The sequence below is a fragment of the Epinephelus moara genome, chromosome 5 (assembly GCF_006386435.1).
Source record: "Epinephelus moara isolate mb chromosome 5, YSFRI_EMoa_1.0, whole genome shotgun sequence".
Taxonomy (NCBI): domain Eukaryota; kingdom Metazoa; phylum Chordata; class Actinopteri; order Perciformes; family Serranidae; genus Epinephelus; species Epinephelus moara.
The window spans coordinates 19742045-19761324 of NC_065510.1; the positions used below are offsets into that span (position 1 = coordinate 19742045).

General features: G+C 40.5%; 2 protein-coding genes across 3 annotated transcripts in view; one reads left to right on the forward strand and one right to left on the reverse strand.

Annotated features, from left to right (window-relative positions):
* LOC126389901 (polyunsaturated fatty acid lipoxygenase ALOX15B-like) overlaps positions 1-19280 on the reverse strand; it is an 88532-nt gene that overhangs the window by 42802 nt on the left and 26450 nt on the right. The window lies entirely within an intron of this gene.
* The window catches only part of glb1 (galactosidase, beta 1), an 82073-nt gene continuing 67137 nt past the window's right edge, over positions 4345-19280 (forward strand). Inside the window, exon 1 of one of the 2 annotated variants that reach the window (XM_050043861.1) lies at positions 4345-4556. In XM_050043861.1, the coding sequence (XP_049899818.1) occupies positions 4482-4556 (75 nt within the window). In that variant the 5' untranslated portion in view covers positions 4345-4481. The remainder of the gene's footprint in view (positions 4557-19280) is intronic. The other variant, XM_050043862.1, reaches the window with a different exon arrangement.

Genomic DNA, 19280 nt, shown 5'->3' on the forward strand with positions numbered 1-19280 from the left:
AAACCAGCTTAAGTGTGAGACCATCACAGTTGACTAAAAATATTAATTCTGATGACGTGTTAACAACAACAGAAAAATGTTCACCTGCACAGTTTATCCAGATTGTTCAGATAGTTAACAACTGCAACATGATAGTAAACAGTTTCTATTACATGGAAAATAATTACAGTAGAATATTGTGGAGTTGGCAGCACTAGCTGTCAAACGTGCATGTAGTATGATGGAGTGTCACAGAGAAACCGACTCAGTATTTTGCAAAAAAGATCAAAACTCAAAAGGTTCAATAGAGTTACATGTATCAACTCAAAGAAGCCATTACCATCAAAATAATAAGTCCACCCATCACAATTTCTGAGGAAGAGGTGGGGTGCAGATAGGTGCAGACATGGATGAATGCCATCACCCAACCATTTCTTATTCAGCTCTGGCTGAAGGAGAAAGATTACAGCAATCATTCAGGCACACAGCAGATAGACTCTGATAGTGTTTGTGGGCTTTCCAGACACAAGACATTCACATGTGAAAGGCAAACAGGCCTGCACCACAAAAACTAAACAGACAGACTGTGTGACAGACTACATTACATCAATAAAAGAGTGCAGACGTCTGCCAAAGCCAACAGTCCAGCCAACCAAATATGTCTGGCTTATGTCAACATACGGTCGTGCCTAGCTGAAGCCTCATCGTCTCAGCTGAGCCAACTACATCACTGAGCAGAAGTGCATCTACTGATGAACAAGAGCCTCAAGCTCATGGCAGCACAAGATGTAAATAACAATGGTGTCCTCCTCGGCTGAGCCCTAACGTAATAACTAATCTCTGAACAGATATCGGCATATGTACAAAGAATCTGTGAATGGTAAATGGACCTGCATTTGTATAGCACCTTTTCTAGTCATATAGACATTCACCCATTCACACACTGGTGGCTGAGGCTACGATACAAGCCATCAGTTTTTAACACACTCACACACCAATGGAGGCATCATCGGGAGCAATTTGGGGTTCAGTATCTTACTCAAGGATACTTCAACATACAGACTGGAGGAGCCAGGGATCAACCTGCTGATCTTCCAATTGGTGGACGACCCGCTCTACCTCTGAGCCACAGCCGCTCTGTAGGCAACAGGCAAGATTTTGGAAGTGCTCTGGTTTCTGTTTTTTGCTCCATTTGTAACCTGAGTAGTTTTGACCAATCACATGTGAGTGGCAGGTAAAAGTCCATGTGGAGAGCAAAAGAAGAACGCATTGGCCGAAATGTGTATTCAGAACCCACTGGCTGTCGTCTGATGACAGTTTAGCGTTTTATTTGCTTTTTTTTTTTTATTTATCTGCATCCATATGTAGACATCTGTTTAAAGAGATTAGCCGAAATGAACAACACATAGAAGAGGAAGTCTTAGTCCACGTCCACAGACTACACTGAGTCTTCCAAAATATTGGCCATTGCCTCCAGAGGCTTATCGTCGTCAGAATGACTGATGGGCTCCGAGACTGCGTTACAGCTAGATCAGCGAAATTCTTGAAACTCTCTTTGCTTCAGTGGTGTGGATTGTGGAAGACCAGCATGGTGATGCAGTTGGCGAGTGAAGTTGGTTAGAAAGAAAATAGTTCCCACATGGAACTGCTCACAACAAGGTCTTTGGATTATCTCTAGTATCTGGGCCATGATTTTTTGGAAAGAGACGTTGCTGATGAGTTTTTCTAATGTCTTTTTTTCGGGGTTGAAGCACGTCAAGCTGAGTGCCAACTAGCTCTATTATATTCAAGAGAAGGCAGACATCTCTACGGCCGATATCTCCACCACTCTGCAACTCACATCAAAAAATCTAGACTGATAAACAGCACTGCAAGTAAGAAGAACATACAAAAACAACACACAGCCTACATAAATAACTTGAATGTGGGTGTGTTTGCATAATGCTGACACTTCTTTTACTTCTAAGGTTCATTTCCTGGAACCACCACGTGTTGTCTCCAGGCTCCACTGATAACAGCGATATTTCAGAAAACTGCACTCCTGCCTGACTGCTTTCTGAGGAAGAGGTGGGGTGCAGATAGATGCAGCTGTGGATCAATTCCACCGCCCACCATGCTGAAGCTGAATGAGAAAGATTGCGCCAGTCATTTGGGCACACAGTGGATATTTACTAACAGTGTTCGCATGGGTGCAGATCTGATGACAAGTTTGGGGGGGACACAATCAGTTGTGATTTTTTTTTAATTGCACGCGTGCAAATCATGCCCACAGAGCGCTTGAGATTGCCAGCATATTTCACGATTTCATAGAGGCTCATCACCATCACCAAGTCATTCAAAAAGCACTACAAAGAGAATCATATGCTTACCTTTACTGTTTATTTCTCTTAAACAGCCAGTAGTACATGGAACCAGCCATCACCCTCCTTTTCACTGCTTCGCTGTTAGTTAATGCTACTTCTAGTTTCAGGGTCTCAGGCATGTTATGTCCACTCACGTTCTCATCTCTTGCCTCTCACGGATTCCCATTTCTCCTCATCATCTTCCCTTTCTCCCAGTATATAGGACTACAGTATACATTTGTTCAATTTCAATCATTTAAGCTATTTAGAATTGGGGGGGACAATTTGTGTTTTTCAGAATTTGGGGGGGACATGTCCCCCCCATCCCCCCCGGGATCTGCACCCATGAGTGTTCGTGAGTGTTTGGACACGATGCATTCAGGCGTAAAAGGCAAACAGGCCTGTGCCACAAAAACTTAACGAAGACAAAAAGCCTGTGTGAAAGACAGCATCACGTCAATTATAGCCAACTAGAACCGCACTCAGAGAGCAAGTGACGTTACAATTGTACCCATTCTCCCATGAAACCACTGTCCCTGAGTGCTCCATAACTGCTCTGTGTATGAAGTTTGAGCAACTACATTTCAATCAGGAGAGACCGAATAATGAAGTAAATTTAATATTTATTAGAAAATATGAATGCACAGATTAGCAGATGATTTGTGCTGATTAAGATTTAGCAGAAGTCTTTGGTGCTTGGACACCAGAGGGAGATATTTTGTGATCAAGTGACGTCTGAGTGGCAGCAGGATAAATCCCCCCACGAAGTCCAGACACTGGTGGTGGTGGCTGCTGAATACTTACATTATACTATTCTAATACTAAAGGTATACTACTGTTATACTTGAATTGCACTATTTTTATCCTTAATACATACTCAAATTATACTTTGCCTATACTTACAGTACACTACTCCTACACTTACATTATACTTGAATTGCACTATTCATACACACAAATTATACTTTGCTTAAAAGTACATCGCACCTATACTTACATTATACTACACTTATACTTCAAGGTATACCACGGCTACTCAAAGTATACTATTCTTATACTTACATTATACTATTCCTATATGTACAGTACACTAACCTTATACTCACATTTTACTTTTCTTATACCCAAAGTATACTCCTCTTGCTCAGTGTACTACTCTTATGTTTACCACACACAAAGGTATATACAGTAATTTATGAAAGTATACTTTGTAGAATACTGGAAATAAACATACTTAATACTAGTCCACAAGTCTGATTATTTAGCTTGAAGACACTCGAGTAAATGTAGAAAGACATCTCAGACCCTTTCATTATTCAAAACAATAAACTTTATTTTTAACTAAATACTAAACTACACTAAACAACTGAACTTGGGACTTTTTTTCATTTGAACATATAAACTTTCCCATATCTACAAACACACTTTTGAACAAAAACAGCAGAGGAATAGTTTATGTTATACAGCTATACAAGTATACACCCACAAGCCAGCTGTAGTACAGTGCAAGAATACTTCATTTTAAGTGCAGGCAGGGCTTCTATATACTTTCTATACAAATATAGGCTAAATATACTTGCATGTAAGTAAAAGTATAGGCAAAGTATACTTAAACTTTTTCTGTGTACTTGTCAGTATAAACTAAGTATACTTTTGTTTAGTGTATCCCTGATAGTACATTCAAGGTAAACTGAAAGTATACTAACTTAAGTTTTAGTTTAAAAAAGGTATAGTATACTTAAACTACTTTTTGGTAAGGGATAGTTTGTGGTCTACAGGTTTCCATCTGCATGTTTCCCCTTAAAACAATCTCACCAGACCTTTTTTTCATTTGTAATTTTAACACTGTGTGTATTAAAGTTGGTTTTGCAGATTTGACTCCTTACTGTTTAAACTCACGCCATCATCATCTCACCTCAAGCACCTTAAATAAATGCGTGGCACTGCCACCTACTGATCAAACCGCGTTGGTACACCACAGGAATAAAACATCACATGATTTTACTTCCGCAACTCATGCTGCCACACTCATTCAAAACATCACAGGGTAATCAGGGAAGTAAGAGCGTTAGCTGACTGCGTTCATGTAAACTCTGCATGAAGAGATACCTTAATCCAATTCTGCATTTAAACCGGACAGTGTGAGTCTTGTGAGGACACATGATGCCTCTGCTCAGGTTTGGGAATATCCTGCTGCTGCTGCTGCTGCTGCTGCTGGTCCTGTGTGGACACTCAGTAAGTGACGTTACCTCTGTGTTTTTAAAGGTTTCTGTTCTCTGTTGTCGACATTTGAGGAGCTGTATCTGCAGCCTCATCCCAATACCATTAAAGACTGATCAAACCAGATGATTATCTAGGCTGACCAAACGTCCTCTTTTGCCCGGACATGTCCACTTTTTACATCCTGTCCGGGGCGTCCGGGGGGTGTTTATAAATTGATGATAATGTCCGGTTTTCCGTGTGTGTGTGTGTGTGTGTGTGTGTGCGTGTGCGTAATCCCCGAGAGGCTGCCTTATCGGTGGATCTCCAACACTCACAACGAGGAAGCAGCAGACACCCGCATTATTCTGAGCTTCCAAGATGCCGAAGCGCAAGTGCAGCTTCACAGATGAACTGCAGAAAAAATTCCCAACTTACCGTCCCGACCCGATCGGGATATATGGGAGGCTGAGTGCACCGTGTGCAAAGCTGGCACATATGTTTGTGTGTCTAATAAAGGTGCCGGGGACCTCAAAGTTGGATTTTCTAATACAGAAGAGGTATTATTTAGAACATTATTTCATATTATTTGTCCATTAAGACTTGAAAAGATAGCTATTATTTTACAAGTTGATTTTTCTAATACAGAATAGACATTATTTCTATCATTATTTCATTCCAGAGATTTTACATTTATTTTACATTTATATTTATTTTTGTACAATTGAAACTTGTAAAAAGATTATTATTTTAGGCATAATAAAAGCAAGTTGAGTAACCTCTGAGAAGCCTATCTGAAGTTCTGTCTTTGAGAGATATTATTTTGTAATATAACTGAATTTTCTATCCATACATATAAACTTTAAATATATTAAAATTATAAGGCATCTTTGAGTAAACTGCGAGTATCATTTAAGTAGGCTATCGTGACCTCTATACACTCTATGAGTGTCCTCTTTTTTGGAAATCAAAATATGGTCACCCTACTTTCACCTTCTTCCTTTTCTTTGTCGCTTCAGCCATGACCACCACGTCTAACTTCGTTCACCTCAGTTAGTTCGGCTACGCTGCTCTAATGAGAGGAGGGGGATATGACATATGCTGTAAAGCAGCCAAATTTTGTAGTCTTTTTTGTGTCTGGGTTCCTACCCGAACCCAGAAACTGCATAGTGCCAGTGCAAATGAAACAGATGCTCTCAGGCAATGACGGAGATGCCATCCAGCCTACAGTATTGTGAGTTGATGTACAATCACAATCATCTTGGATATATATTTTGAGGGCTCAAAAACTCCATTGTGTTGCTTTAAGACTTTGATACAATATTCAACACAGTGGATCCTACAACTTTACAGGGATAGTTTGACATTTTTGGGAATTTGCCAGTTAACTTTCTTGTCAAGAGTTAGATGGCAAGATCAGTATGATAATGCATTAAGTATGGAACTACAGCCAGATGGTTATTAGCTTAGTTTAGCATAAAGACAGGAAGCAGAGGGAAACATTTTGAGCCTGGCTTTAAAGTTTAAATATATGCCTACCAGCACCTCAAAACTTTACTGATGTACACATTGTACTATTTCTTGCTATTTCATGGCCATGATTAAAGAAATCTGTTTTGAGGAAACCAATTGAGTTACATAAGAGAACAAAAGCTAGTCAGTGGTGAAGGCAGGATTTGGGCTCTTATTTTCCAGTATCAGGACAACTATATTACCTGTGGATGATATCCCAAAGCCTGAGTCCATCATCCCTGTAGTAGAAGTTCGGCACGTCTTCCAACCCATGCTCAGCAATGTCCCCTGGTATGCAGAGGGAGCTGTAGGTCAGTGAGGACATTGATCTCTGCAGGAGTGTCACCAAACCCTCTCCACCAGAGGATGCAAACTAGCAGACAGTCAGATATGTATGGAGTATAGTTAGAGACAAATACTGTTGATGATTTTGAGAGAAAAAAACAACAACAACAACAACAACAACAACATTGTTTCAGTAATGGTCTACTGAGTGTGTTGGTCTTTTGATACCTCTGAAAAAACTCCAGTCTCAGATATGAGACGATGTCGAGCTAAGTAGTTGATCTGCAAAGTGTCGCGAGTGTGAGGTATGAGGAGCTGAGGGAAAGAGAAAAATCTGTTAGTCTTACCCTTAGTTAACACTTACATATTAGACATGATCAATATATCTTTATTAACAGGCTACGTACCACGGTCCTTTAAGGCAGCTGTAATTAAACCTCCTTTAAAAAGGCCCACCCTGGATCCTGAGGTGTTAGCCAACTATAGACCAATATCTAATCTTCCCTTTCTTTCAAAGATCCTTGAGAAAGTAGTCGCAGACCAGCTGTGTGATTTTCTCCATGATAATAATTTATTTGAAAAATTTCAGTCAGGATTTAGAGTGCATCATAGCACTGAGACAGTTAAAATTACTGCCTCAGACAAAGGACTCGTCTCTGTACTTGTTTTACTAGCTCTTAGTGCCGTATTTGACACAACTGACCATCAAATTCTGCTACAGAGACTGAAAGATTTAATTTTCCTTAAAGGTTCTGCACTACGCTGGTTTAAATCGTATTTATCCAATAAATATCAGTTTGTTCATTTTCATGATGCATCATCTTTACATACCAAAGTTTGTTTTGGAGTTCCACAGGGTTCTGTGCTCGGACCAATTCTATTCACTTTATATATGCTTTCCTTAGGTAACATCATTAGAAATCACTCTGTGAATTTTCATTGTTATGCAGATGATACACAATTATATCTACTGATAAAGCCAGAAGGAACAGATCAAGTGACTAAACTTAAAAAATGCCTTAAAGACATAAAAACCTGGATGAGCTCCAATTTCCTTATGTTAAATTCAGACAAAATTGAAGTTATTGTTCTTGGACCCAAACACCTCAGAAACTCTTTGTCTGATGATACAGTTTCTCTGGATGGCATTGCTCTGGCCTCTAGCATTACATTCTCTCATTAGCATGAGAAAAGTAATATTTGATAAAGATTTGCCTTTTAACTCCCATATAAAACAAACCTCAGACTGCGTTCTTTCATCTGCATAATATTGCAAAAATAAGGCCTATCCTGTCACAAAAAGATGCAGAATAAAATTGGTCCATGCTTTTGTTACCTCTGGGCTGGATTACTGCAATTGACCTATTGTCAGCTCTTATAAGTCTTTGAAACCTCTCCAGCTAATCCAGAATGCAGTGGCACGCAGACTGACATGAACCAAGAAACAAGATCACATTTCTCCTGTCTTAGCTTTTCTGCACTGGCTCCCTGTAAAATCCAGAATTGAATTTAAAATCTCACTCCTAACTTACAAAGCTCTGAATGGTCAGGTCAGCTATCAGGCTCCTCTCCTGTGGAATAATCTTCCTGTTGCGATCCGGGAGGCAGACACTGTCTCCACAATTAAGACTAGACTTAAGACTTTCCTTTTTGATAAAGCTTATAGTTAGGGATGGCTCAGGTCTGTTTTGGACCAGCCCCTAGTCAGGCTGACATAGACCCAGTCTGCCGGTGGACCTCCTATAATATACCTCCTATAATGCACCTTGCACCTTCTCTCCTTCTCTCTCTCTCCTTCACGAACATCCACATCCTGTTGCTGCATCTCCGTAACTTGGCTTCTACTCTGGAGCCTTTGTGCTCCACTGTGTGACAGGTTACCTTATGTGATGTGGTTGTGCTGCTGCCGTGGTCCTGCCTGATGCCTCCTACTACTACTGTTATTATTAATCATACTTCTACTGCTATTATACACTAGGGCTATCAAAAGCACCATGAAGTTGAGTTCAAATATTTTCGAATTAATTTAGTAGAGTTCGAATAATATTCAAATTTATTATTATTATTATTATTTTATTTTATTTTATTTTATTTTATTTTATTTTATTTATTTATTTTTTACAAAAAATAAGCTGCTTATTGCTGGCGAAATATGAACGTGACACTCTGAAATGGATGAAAACATCGGACCGCAATGTTTGGATACTTCAGTGGGCCTGTAGTTTTCCACCACAAGAGTGGATCCTGGTCAGCTCGTAGTGGTGTCTCATTCTGGTAACGTTTCATCTCTTCTTCAAAAAGGGTAGGCAGGAAGGCAGCAGGTGCAACACTCTCCCTGTATGTCTCCCCGAACAGGTCACACATCGCGGACAGCGCAGTGGGTGGTGTTGGCGCAGCGGGCTCCTCCGTCGGTGCCTATCCCTCCGTCTCTCGCCAGAATTTCACTGGATGCGTGTTCGTTGCGGAACGTCTGGGCTAGTTATCCGCTGCGTGCGCAGACGCAACCAACATGCATCTGGTGGAATTTGGGGGTCTGCGTCTGGCTTGTGTGTGAGCCATTTCTGCCCGAACGGGATTCGCCGTGATATACAACGTTATTAATAGTATTAATGAATTATTAATGATATTCGAATGATCAAATTTAGGTTTGAAATTATAAAAAAATATATATCGAACTTCAAATTTCGATTTTTTTTATTTTTTATTTTTTATTTTTTTTCAAATTTTTTTGACAGCCCTATTATACACATATGATTATTGTCACATACATATACTATCATATATTAATACATACTTACATCATATTGTACCACAATTACTGTAATTATTGTTATAATGTTATTACTTAAATTAATATTGTTGTAGCTAGTATCATTACTGTCTGCCCTGCATCTCTCTCTGTGTCTTTTTATGTATCATGTTGTCATTCGGATTACTGCAAATTTATTATGTTGATCTGTTCTGTACGACATCTATTGCACATCTGTCCGCCCTTGAAGAGGGATCCCTCCTCAGTTGCTCTTCCTGAGGTTTCTACCATTTCTTTTCCCCATCAAAGGTTTTTTTGGGGGGAGTTACTCCTTATCCACTGTGAGGATCTAAGGGACAGAGGGATGTCGCATGCTGTAAAGCCCTCTGAGGCAAATTGTGATTTGTGATATTGGGCTTTATAAATAAAATTGATTGATTGATTGATAACACTATTACATGTTAACCAAGTCAGTAATTTTGATGTTACTTTACAATTTAGTTGTGAGAAATACTTAAAATTCTATAAACACACTAAAACATTATGATTTGTCAACTTAGGAAGATGCAAAAATCAGCAAAATGAAAAAAAACAACAAAAAAAACTACAACATGAAAACCTACAACTACAGTAAGTTCAGTATTCTCCCTTCAGTTACCTTGTACAATGGATGCACCGAGGGCACACTGCGCAGCAGTGACATTGCAAACACTTCAGCGAACAGATGAGTGCGCAGCAGGTGAGAGTTGAGTTGATGCACGTTGAAATCTGCACTTCTCACAAAAATCTTGGCCGTCAACCAGTCGTACTCAGAATCAGTAGGAAGGAAGATGGGGTTGTCTTCTAAGGTAAAGTAAAGTAAAGTAAAGTAAAGTAAAGGTAAAGTTCCACTGATTGTCACACACCTGAGTGTGTGAAATTTGTTCTCCGCATTTGACCCATCCCCTGAGGGAGCGGTGAGCAGCAGCATGAAACATGAAAACCTACAACTACAGTAAGTTCAGTATTCTCCCCTCAGTTACCTTGTACAATGGATGCACCGAGGGCACGTTGCGCAGCAGTGACATTGCAAACACTTCAGCGAACAGATGAGTGCGCAGCAGGTGAGAGTTGAGTTGATGCTCGTTGAAATCTGCACTTCTCACAAAAATCTTGGCCATCAACCAGTCGTACTCAGAATCAGTAGGAAGGAAGATGGGGTTGTCTTCTAAGGTAAAGTAAAGGTAAAGTTCCACTGATTGTCACACACCTGAGTGTGTGAAATTTGTTCTCCGCAATTGACCCATCCCCTGAGGGAGCGGTGAGCAGCAGCGGTGCCGCGCTCGGGAATCATGTGGTGATCTAACCCCCCAATTCCAACCCCTGATGCTGAGTGCCAAGCAGGGAGGCAATGGGTCCCATTTTTATAGTCTTTGGTATGACTCGGCCGGGGATCGAACCCACGACCTCCCAGTCTCAGGGCGGACACTTTACCACTAGGCCACTGAGCTGGTAGACTCTGCTGGAGTCTGCTTCAGCCGCAGGAGAAGGAAGGAGGTGTGGTTCATTCAATCCAGTTGATCCAATACCAGTAATGCCAGTAGTGGTCAGTGTTTAAGAATTTTATGTAATTGTATATTCACCTATTTACTATAAGTTTAATCTGCTTTTCAGTTTAATACTTTGTTGGCCCCTTAAGGGAAAATTCATATTTATATCTATAAAGGCCTCAGAACTCATCAGGGAAAGTGTGTGGCAAAGAAAGGGCAGGGTATGCCACATTCATCAGTACTTCCTTAGAAGTCAGTTGGATGAAATCCATTGACAGGTAGAAAACCACAGTTCACAGGATATCAGTAACACTGCCACTGAGGAGGAGGAGGAGGAGGAGGAGGAGGAGGAGGAGGTAGTAAGAGGGGATGCAGGTGACACTGAGGTTAGCAGGCCAGTCAGAGAGAGAACCATGGAGCAAAAGGTTAGAGTTAGATGGCCTAGGGCAAATGACAGTAAAGAATGGGAGATAGTTAATAGAGATTTTTCAGCATTCTTAAGCAGGCTTAGAGGAAATGCAATAAAAAGTTAGAAAGATGGGAGATATAATTTACTCATATGGTGCAGAGAGGTTTGGGGTGTATGAGAGAAAGATGGGTGAGAGGGTACTGTCAGGTACGTAAGTAAAAGTAAAACTTTATTTATATAGCACCTTTTTTAACACAGGTTACAAAGTGCTTTACATTGACATTGGGACACAAAGAAAAGAGGGCCCCAAGACTATAAAAGACACATTCAAGAACACATACAGACAACACACACATATACGAGCACAGCGAGCATGCAGTCATCATCCAGAGTACACACTTGAATTGATAAGTCTAGGCGGCAAAGAGAAATAGAGAAGTTAGTTAATGAAAGGAGACAGTTAAGAAAGCAGTGGAAAAAGGCCACAGAAGATGAAAGGGAGGGAATTAAATGGGATCAAGTACAACAATTTACTTACCGACTTATATCACTGACACTACATGTTATTTGTATTTACATTATACATATATGTATTGTTATCATTAAAACATATTTCAATGTGCCATCTGATACTCCCACCCCCCACAGATTTTGTGAAATGGTGCAGTCCATCTGACAGCAATCAGATGCGCAAAACACACAATCACTGCTAATGTAAATCCCACTAAATTGTGTCCCCCTGCCCATATTTCCTAATAGCTGGCGTGTTCAAGATATAGTGACAGTTTCAGCAAATGTGAAAACTTATTTTAGAAAAGTTACATGTAAAGCTTCAGCTTAATTAAATCAACTGTCTTACATCTTGGCTATTAGCCATATTTGAGTGCTATATTCACCTGAATAGCAATTGGCATCAGCTTGTCCTCAGGTGTTTTGTGGAGCAGGACAAGGGGAGCCGCCAAGTACTGCTTCATCACAATGTTGGTGTTTGCTTCATGTAAGACTAGACAACTGTGAACAATGTGTTACTCAGAATTCTCATTTTTATGTGATGGCTTTTTCTTTTTCTTTGGTGACATGGTAATTATTTCATCTTGTTTTATATCTTGTGTTTGGATTTTATTACTTTATTACTTGTTTTGGTAACAAAGCACTTTGTAGCTTTGTTTGGAAAGGTTTCAGATCAGTTTCAGATTCTCTTTATTAGTCCTCTGTAGATCAACAAGGTTCAGTGAAATGTATTTGGACAGGAGAACAGGTCAGTTCAGCAATGAAACTAGCTACAATAAAGATAAAATAAGATAAAGTGACAATAAGATGTAAAATGTTAATAGACACTATTATTATTAGCATTATTATTATACAAACAGAATGAACTATTCGATCAAACTACCATGATAGTACCTGATATGTCAGTCCGTCTCGCTGGGAAGACCTGACTGACAGTAGCAACATGATGCCATTTCTCCCTGGAATCAACCAGTCCCTCTAGTTCCAGCTCAATCAGCCTAGAAAATAAAAGCAAATACTAACTTTATTATGATTCTATTTGATAGGCAGGTATATAGTTTTACAGATATATAGATTCCTAACAGAATTTGAGGACTTTACCCTGTCTCTAGAGTGTACACAAACTCTACGTCCTTGGTGAAGGAGAAGCGGATATCTGAAGGCAGATCAAAAAAACTATCTGCCTTCATGCAGTCGGGTATTCCCTTCGCATACACATGCCAGCTGGGTAAAAACAGAGAGAAGGAGGTGATGAACTTTGGATAGTCTACCAGTGTATGTGCAGTTTTGATTCAGCGTACACAGGTATTAAATACTAGTCACATATTCAATATTGCAATTTTGCAAAATGTGTGATAGTATAATATATTTTAATAAACCTAGGCAGGTGTACAGTAACAATGTCATATGGTTATTAATTCATCATTATATATCAGGAATATATTCAAAAGATAAAGGTGGGGGTGGTTTGGATGCATGTTATTTTTGGGCTGCATGAAGTTAAAATGTGAATAAACCCTGAGCTCTCACCGATACTCTTTGTCTCGCTGCTTCAGCTCCTGTTGCCGAATCTCCCAGCCATGATGATGCTTGTCTTCAAAGACTCTCAGAGCTCAAAGAAAGAACCAAAATAAGGTTCAAAATCCTTAATATATACAGTATGTTGTCATAAATTTACTTCAGCCTCCTTCTTGTATCTCATATAATCAGTGAACAACATACAGAATGTCAAAAAAGTACACTTCCACAAACCTGTTCCCTCTCTGAAGACATGCACCTCACTGTCAGTGATCCAGCTGTAGATGGGAAAGTTGTAGGTGTCTCCCTCAGGGGATTTCACTTCCACCTTGGCAGGGAACCAAGAGTCTTCGACTAGGAAGTGCTGTTTGTCTAGCTCTATCAAAATCAGCTTTCCAATGGAGACGGGGCACTTCACCTAGAATGATGACAGAGATGGTTCAAGAACATTTCAAGAGATGAAGAAAAAGTGTATTTGATAACCATGAACTAATAATTAATTAATGATACTTAGCAAATATTACTGAATGTAGAAGTGTGGAGAAAATACAACCTATGTGCAATATGTGCACTACATAAAATACTTTTTTAAAGCTCATTTTGGTGATCTTCTGTTGTTTTCGTCACTTTTGTGGCTGCAGGTTGAAGATTTGCAGAGCGGCACATATCCTGTTATGGCCCACCTGAGCCTGAGCCTATAATTTTATACAGGTAAAGTTAAGGAAGCATGTTACATGTTTATGTACAGAAAGGGAAATTTTTAACGTACCGGTAGTTTGTCAATGTTTAACAGCCCCATATAGGTGTGGAGCCACGTGCGTTTGCTCTCCCCATCTGTGCCCACCAGCTTAATGAAGACCCTGTTTCTAGTGCCAGCAAAGGCAAGCTCGTCATTGTTCACAGTCACTTCATAATTCACCATTTCACTCCAGCAAACAGAGGAAACCTGGTGTGGAGAGAAAAATAATAATCCCTCTCAACACTGACTGGGTTAACTGTAACTAGATAAACCTGACTGCAAAACAGCTTGAAAATACTGGTCTAAATGCCAGCTCAAAGAGAGTCCTTGGCCTAGATCCTCAGGGTTACCTCGGCTTGCAGGTCCTGCAACACCAGAGGCTCTTGAGACCACAAGAAAGAAAGTCACAGGAGATATGATGAAGAGAGAGAAAGTTGTAGTGCAGGCTTTCATAGAATCTCTGAATATAATTTGAACTCAAAGGGGCTATCCAGTACATAAACTGCTAGTTCCTGTAATTCAACCAAGGTTATCTTGACTCAGTACTTCTCAAATACATGCATTTTCATTAAATATGTACTATATATAACCTTCATTTTTGCTGAAATAACAGGAATATAATCCTGGCAGGTTCAAAATCAGTAATGCCAAATAATGCATCTATTCTGTAACTTTGTCTCTGGAGACCTACCAGTCATATAATTTTAACAGCTCATGTTTTGGACTGTTTTGACTAGACAGTGTGAATTATGTTACATTCATTTTGGCTGAAATAACAAAAGCTGCCCATCTGGAGAAGCAGCATTAGTTTGTTTATGTAATATGACTTTGTGCAGCACGACACAAAATACGATACTGAGTGTGGTAAGCAGAAGAAGTTCTCATTTTTAGTTTAGGGAATTAGTTTGTATGGGAGACCTACATTGATGTGTGTGTAACAATCCATGCACCTTGTTGCTGCCATGTGAAAACCATGTATCACCAAAATATTCACTTTCCATAAGCTAAGAGATATTCAGCTTTTTGATAAATTCAGCTCAGAGTTCCGTATTTCCATTAGCCATATGGCTCATTTTCACCATTTGTACACAGTTTAAACCCATCTGAAAATCTCTGAGGTGTGTTTTGCTGTGGTTCTATGGCATGAGTGTGGTTGAAAAACGGCTTCAATTAAATGTTCCTTTTAGTTAGTTACTGCCACGCTACAATATGACAAATGTTATGATGTGAACTTAAAGTGAGCTTCCCCTGTTTGAAAGACCAGCAGCCACCACTGTTGTGGATACCACTTGACATGCAGCACCCACCCAGAACTGAGGACCTACATGTAGTCCCCCCCTGACCTGTCAGATGTGAGGTGGGGCACTGGCACGTCCCATGGATGCTCAATCAGATTGGGATCTTGGGAATTTGGAGGCCAGGTTGATGCCTTGCACTCTTTGTCATGTTCCTCAGGCAATTTCTGAACATTGTTTGTGGTGAGGTGGTGCATGGTGCGTGTTCTGCTGGAGGGGGGCCACTGCCATAGGAGTGTTATTGCCATGAGGGGGGTACTTGGTCCGCTGCAGTGTTTGGATGAGTGAAATGCTTCAAGTGGCATCCACATGAATGCCAGGACCAAAGGTTTCCCAGCAGAGCATGGTATTGTAACGAGATGGTCAGTATTGTCCATGTCATCTGTCAGTGGTTTTAATGTTTTGGCTGATCGGTGTGTATATTAATGTCACCTATTATCTAACTATAGTAATATAATAGGTGACTTTAACTTCTACCACATTATTTTAAGATATCTGTACTTTTACTCAAGTATGACTTTCAGGTACTTCATCCACCACTGTAAATGGATTCATTAGAGCACTGAGCCAGAGGCATGGCTGCAGGGGACTGACCCTCTGTGATTTCCAGATGGCCTGAAATCTTTTTAAGCATAAAATGTGAATAAGATGATGCACAAAAACCTCAGGCTAACCTCCACTGCTTTATGCTCCCATCTCTTAGACTGCAGGATGTGGTGGGGCAGCCTGGTACACAATTGAAGTAGGTTATCCACCTTAAATCTGCCCTTAAGCCTATTTGCCTTCCATGGGAACTAACTGCATATCTCAGTTGTGTGAGCACAAGATCAACAGAGCATTGTTGCTTTTTTGTTTCCTTGTTGGACACAATCCATGTTTGTCCAAACAATTTCCAGAGTTCCTGAGAAATATTACGAAATAGTCATGTAAATAATAGGTATAACTGTTAAAAGGGTGAGGGCTTGACAGGTAAATTTCCTGACTACATAGAAAAGGTAAGGATACTCAGCAGCATTGATTTGGTGCTTGCAGGTCATGGTCCTTTTGGTGGGCCTGGCCAATGACGGCTCACACAGGTCAAGCTGAGAATCCTCAGAGATACCTCTGCTTGCAGGTCCCACAGCACCCAACGCTCTTGAGACCATAAGAAAGTAAGTCACAGGGGATAAGATGAAGAGGGAGAAAGTTGTAGTGATAATGGAAGTTAGATGGTTTGTACACACACAAAATAGTGCCTGGTTGGATATTTGTGTTTCTTTAAAGCCAAGAAACTGGTGATTATACTTGAATGCCTTCTAAGTTAAGTAAATCTCCTCCATGGGGTGAAGTGGAGGGTATACACAGGTACACGGAGTATACCCACCTTTTTCTAGTCGTTTACAGTATACCCACCTATCAGCCAAAAAGCCATTGAAATATACAGGAGAGCATATATCCACTTCCTCATCTGTAATCCACTTTACCAGAAACCACTACAGCACTGACACTGTCCTTTTAAACAGTCTGTCACACTAACTCAAGAATGTATTTGTCACAACACACCAAATTCTAAAAACTGGACCAGTTGGAAGCCACATCAGACCAAAAACCAGACACAGAGAACCACAGATTAAAAGAAGTGAAGCACAATTTATTTAAAATAGTGAAAAGCACTTTCAGACTGGACTGCAGGTGGTGACAGCAAAGCCTTCAGTCACCAGAGGGGGGCTGGTTGGCTCTACAAAGACATACAAAAAGTTAAAAACAGGTCCAGGCAGGTGGGTCACCATAAAATCAAGAGAGGTTAAAAGAGGCTCTGTTACCTCAGCGCTTTGGGTGAGCCCTTGTGGTCCAGACCTTTGTGGCGATCCAGGGGCTGGTCATTAGATTCCTCCTGTTCAGCATGTCAATTCAGGTTCAGGCAGCTTGGTCCTTCCATAGCCTGCTGATCATAATGTAGAAATCCAAGGTGAGAGGGGGAAGGAGAGCACACATGAAGCAGCTTACTTTCTGTTGGCCGGTTAGCCTGAGCTTCTTTTTCAGAGGGTTTTTCCAGGTGAGGAGAGGGTTTTCCTTGGCTGCATCCCAAGTCTCTTAATTGTATACTGCTAACTCTTAACTCCTGACTTGAACCGGAAGTCGTTCGGGGTCCGCCATCTTTAAGGCCGTCTCATGTCTCTTATTCCTGCCAGTAAGGAGTTAGCGTTAGGCGTTAGGAGGGATCTGTTAGGTGCAATGAGTAAGGTAACACGAGAGGTTCCAAGAAGTCAGGACAGGAAGACAGGAAGTCTTTTTCAGCTTGAGGCCCTGACGTATAAATACCCGCCCCCTACATCTGGCTCATTTGAACGAGATGGCGGAGAAACAGCGCAAGTGTACCCGTAGTCTCGCTCACCAGACCTTTCTCAAGAAGTGTACCTGTTACATGCATTCTTTGCAATGAAACGCTGTAATTCACATGCCTACGTGACTACAAAGAGTAACGTTAATGATATTTCGTGCAAGACTGTCATGTGTAATTAAGGTTTATTTCATTCACAACCCGTTGCGTTGTTCAGCGGACTGTCGGTGATGTGTGGCTGTTAAATGTGCAGCTGCTCATGTCCAGAACCACATGTGTTGATATAACACCACGCGCACAGACACACACACAAACACATTTGCCCATCATTAATTGTCCTGCATGTCATGTGAGTGGAATAATGTTTAATAGCCTGTAGGTAATATTAATAATTAATATTAATATTAATTAATATTATTACTTTAATTAATGCTGTTGTAAGCTACTGTCATTATCGTCTGTCCTGCATCTCTCTCTCTCTCTCTCTCTGTCTCATTGTGTCATACGGATTACTGTTAATGTATCATGTTGACCTGTTCTGTACGACATCTACTGTATTGCACGTCTGTCCGTCCTGGAAGAGGGATCCCTCCTCAGTTGCTCTTCCTGAGGTTTCTACCATTTTTTCCCCGTTAAAGGTTTTCCTGATCAGCTGTGAGGGTCATAAGGACAGAGGGATGTCGTATGCTGTAAAGCCCTGTGAGGCAAATTGTGATTTGTGATATTGGGCTTTATAAATAAAATTGATTGATTGATTGAATAATGATCACTCAGACACCTCATGTGTAGACTTAACCAGTACTTTATTTTGGTGGTGAAGTTTGGTCACAGTGTACAGTTGACCTTAGTGACATCCAGTGACGTCAGCCAAATTACTTTTAAATTGTTATGTGTTTGTTTACTCTTCTATAGCACATGACGGTAATGCAGACAAGTGCAAATTGTCACATTTTGTTTGTGGACGATACATGTGTTTAATTTCTCAGTACACAAGCTTCACATATTGTATTTCACTTTTGTAACTGAGGGAAATTCTTTTTATAAAAAGTGTAAAACAAGGACAGAAAGAAGCACCTCCCTCATGGAACACAGGATTATTGAAGCAACGGCTCTTTCTGAGGTTACAGGAACCTCCTGTTCTCTATGAAACTGAGCTTACTTTGTTCTGAGTGACAAGTACTTGTTTTTCACAGATGAAAGAGACAGTTCACTTAAAAGTTTTGTCCTCTAGTACTCACCTATTTTTCTAACATACAGATACAGAGCATGCAGTATATCAAGCAAAACATAGGTACCTACATTTATTTATACTTCATTATGACAATGAGTCATAAGGCACAGTTTACTTCTAAAGTGTTACAATCTTAAAGGGCCAGTGTGTAAAATGGGTTGAAAACAGTGACATCAGTGGTCAAATTCTAGATTGCAGGGCTCACTCGCTCACCCTTCCCGTCGGGTAAATGACGGTGGCCTCGTAGGGACAAAAAGCCTTGCGTTTTTCAGGAGTAGGTCTATCTAGCAACAAGGTGAATGTTTATTTAGAAATCTAAGCCATGTTACGATATTGTAATGAATCCCTCACGAGCAGGAGACCAGAGGAGTGTTCGGGAAAAGGCCCGTTTATTTGAGCACTCCAGAAACTCCGGTAACACTCCAGGGGGTAAAAGACTCCGTCCCAAACTCTGACTCTTCTAGCGTAACAGACACACTTCATAACTTTACATACATTCTCGTTTACCATTCTGAGTGGGGACCCCCCTCCCCTCTCTGCTCAATCTCCAGCCCGCACACTGACTGACAGCGTAGCCGGTAAACAGAGCTCAGCTGTTTATTTAGCCTAGCGATATCTCCGGACTATAGTAGCTGCAATGGACGACTTTGAACGCGATTTTGA